Here is a 2313-nt window from a genome sequence, read left to right as displayed (position 1 = left end):
CGGACGTGAAGACAACAACGTGGTCACATTGATGATGATTGATGACGTTGATGAGCTCTGGCCTTATAATGTGGCTGATTTACGATGTGACAACGTTAAAGTTGTTGAGCTTTTTACAGTTCTGGTGTTTGCTGTTCTTGATATTTGTCTATTTTGAACATTGCAAGATTTTCAAAATTGTGCAAATGTGAGCGTTTGAAATAATAATAAAAAAACTACGTTTCGTTGGTGTCGGATCATTTCCAACGTCACGGTGATGAACGCTGGGTGACCCTGGAATCGTTATTTGTGACACGGGTTTAAACTGGATAAAATGTGAGTGGAGTTTGGTGTGATGTTATCGGGAGCTAAGATAAGGAACGGAGCCTCATGAGGACAGTGACTCGACGTTTGTACTGTTAGATAAAACACCTGTCACACTCTTTACTAATGTTTGGATCATGTGCAGCTAAAGTTTTATCTGGATGACCTTTTTAATCGGAATTAAAGATACCTGTATCTCTTTAGCTAACTAGTCGACTAGCCTGGTGCTAACGCAGGTCAACAGTTAGCATGCTAACACATCATTAGCTAACAAACTGCCAGAGCTCCAAACTTACTTTCAGGCATCTCAGCGAAGTGTCGGTCCTCTTCTTCACTCTGAGGACGAGTTTGTTGCCGTCAGGATGTTAGAACAAAGCCCCAGGATTTATTTTGTATCTACGCTGCTAGACAATTAGCTTCCTCAGCGGAACTTCACACGCTGTTGATGTTGCGTCACTTCCTCTTCAGTTCACAGTAAGTAAAGACAGTTTGAAGTCGCAGCGCCTCCTGCAGGTCACAGTGAGAGTCGACACGACCCAGCTTCAGATCATTGCACTTCAGAAATTAAATGGCGTCACAGCAAAGGTCCAACTGAATAATACTAAACAGTTTCAACAGAATAATTAAATTCTTCGTTCGCTCTGTCAAGATTTAACTCACTTATCAACATATGAGTCTTTCCTCCTTTGACATAATGTCTATGCTGTTTCTATCTGTTGTGAATCGCTCAATGTAAAAAATAAAACTAAATTTTTTTCTCACTGTCGTAATTCAAAGTTGATCAAATGACATTAATAATCCTTCCAACTGTTTTCTTTGCTTGCTGTTCATTAAAAAATAAGAAATGTGAGGAGTTGTTGCCTATAATATTGAAAATATGATGCAGTGGAGGTGGTGGGAGGAAGGAGGCTGATGGCTGAGCTCTCCTCTGTGATGGAGGACATGTTCCACCACATGAGGGACACGGACAGCACCGGGCAGCTCCTCCAGCTGCAGGCTGCTCCACCCACAGTGTGGAGGGCATACTGCAGCTCCTTCCTTCCTGCTGATCCCAGCAGACCAAACACACACAAACTGACTCATTCAGTATCAGTGGACACAAAACTGCAGTATCAGTACTTCTTGTGTGCAACAACTCGACCACTGTCTGTTTACTTATTAATCATCTTGCTTTTTTTCCAAATGAAGCTTCTTCCGATCAGACTCTCCCCCTCGCTGCTGTGGGATGAATGAAGGCTTCTTTTATTTCAGAGCATCGATGCTGTCTGTTGTCCTGCAGTTCAGTGCTGCCCCCCTCTGGTCAGCACAGTCACTGCAGTAGGTTCTGCAGGACCAGCCGGTGTTTCTGCAGCATTTGGATATATTATGGGATTGATTCAACAGATTCATGAAGTTTTATTGACCAAACATTTGAAACTCAGAGGATCTTGTTCTGTAAACTGCACATAAAGTCAAAAACTGCTTCACTTTTTAAAAGAAGACAGTCTATCGATGAAAACGTCCTCTGAACTGACTTACAATTCAATTCAATTCAATTTCAATTTCAATTTTATTTGTATAGCGCCAAATCACAACAGAAGTTGTCTCAGGACACTTTCCATACAGAGCTGCTACAGACTGAGCTCTTTATCTACAGAGAACCAACAATTCCCCCATGAACAAGCACTTGGCGACAGCGGCGAGGAAAAACTTCCTTTAACAGGCAGAAACCTCAGACTGAACCAGACTCTGGGTGGGCGGCCATCTGCCTCGACCGGTTACATGTTTATTATTCTGAGAAATCTCAGATTGTCATCAGAGGAGATGAGCAAACGCGATCTTTTCACAGTAAACGTTTCTCACTGTGGAAAATCTATTTAAGGTGGACTTCTTATGAACTCAGAACGGCAATGATGCTCCGTTCTGAATAAACTGCTGGTACTTCATTTTCTATTTAACTGCAGCTCTTTCACAGTCATGGAAATCGTGTAAAACTCCCTCAGAACTGAAAAACGAAATCAGGAAAAAGAG

The 2313-nt window shown here is 42.1% G+C and overlaps 1 protein-coding gene across 1 annotated transcript in view; it reads right to left on the bottom strand.

The window, feature by feature from the left end:
• ik (IK cytokine) overlaps window positions 1-749 on the bottom strand; it is a 12448-nt gene extending 11699 nt beyond the window's left edge. The window contains exon 1 of the mRNA XM_070983752.1: window positions 600-749. Within this exon, the coding sequence (XP_070839853.1) occupies window positions 600-609 (10 nt within the window). The 5' untranslated portion in view covers window positions 610-749. The remainder of the gene's footprint in view (window positions 1-599) is intronic.
• Between the last annotated feature and the right edge of the window lie 1564 nt (window positions 750-2313).

This window comes from Chaetodon trifascialis, chromosome 16 (assembly GCF_039877785.1).
Source record: "Chaetodon trifascialis isolate fChaTrf1 chromosome 16, fChaTrf1.hap1, whole genome shotgun sequence".
NCBI lineage: Eukaryota > Metazoa > Chordata > Actinopteri > Chaetodontiformes > Chaetodontidae > Chaetodon > Chaetodon trifascialis.
The sequence above is the reverse complement of the archived record's forward strand: the minus strand, read 5'-3'. Positions and strand labels throughout refer to the sequence as shown.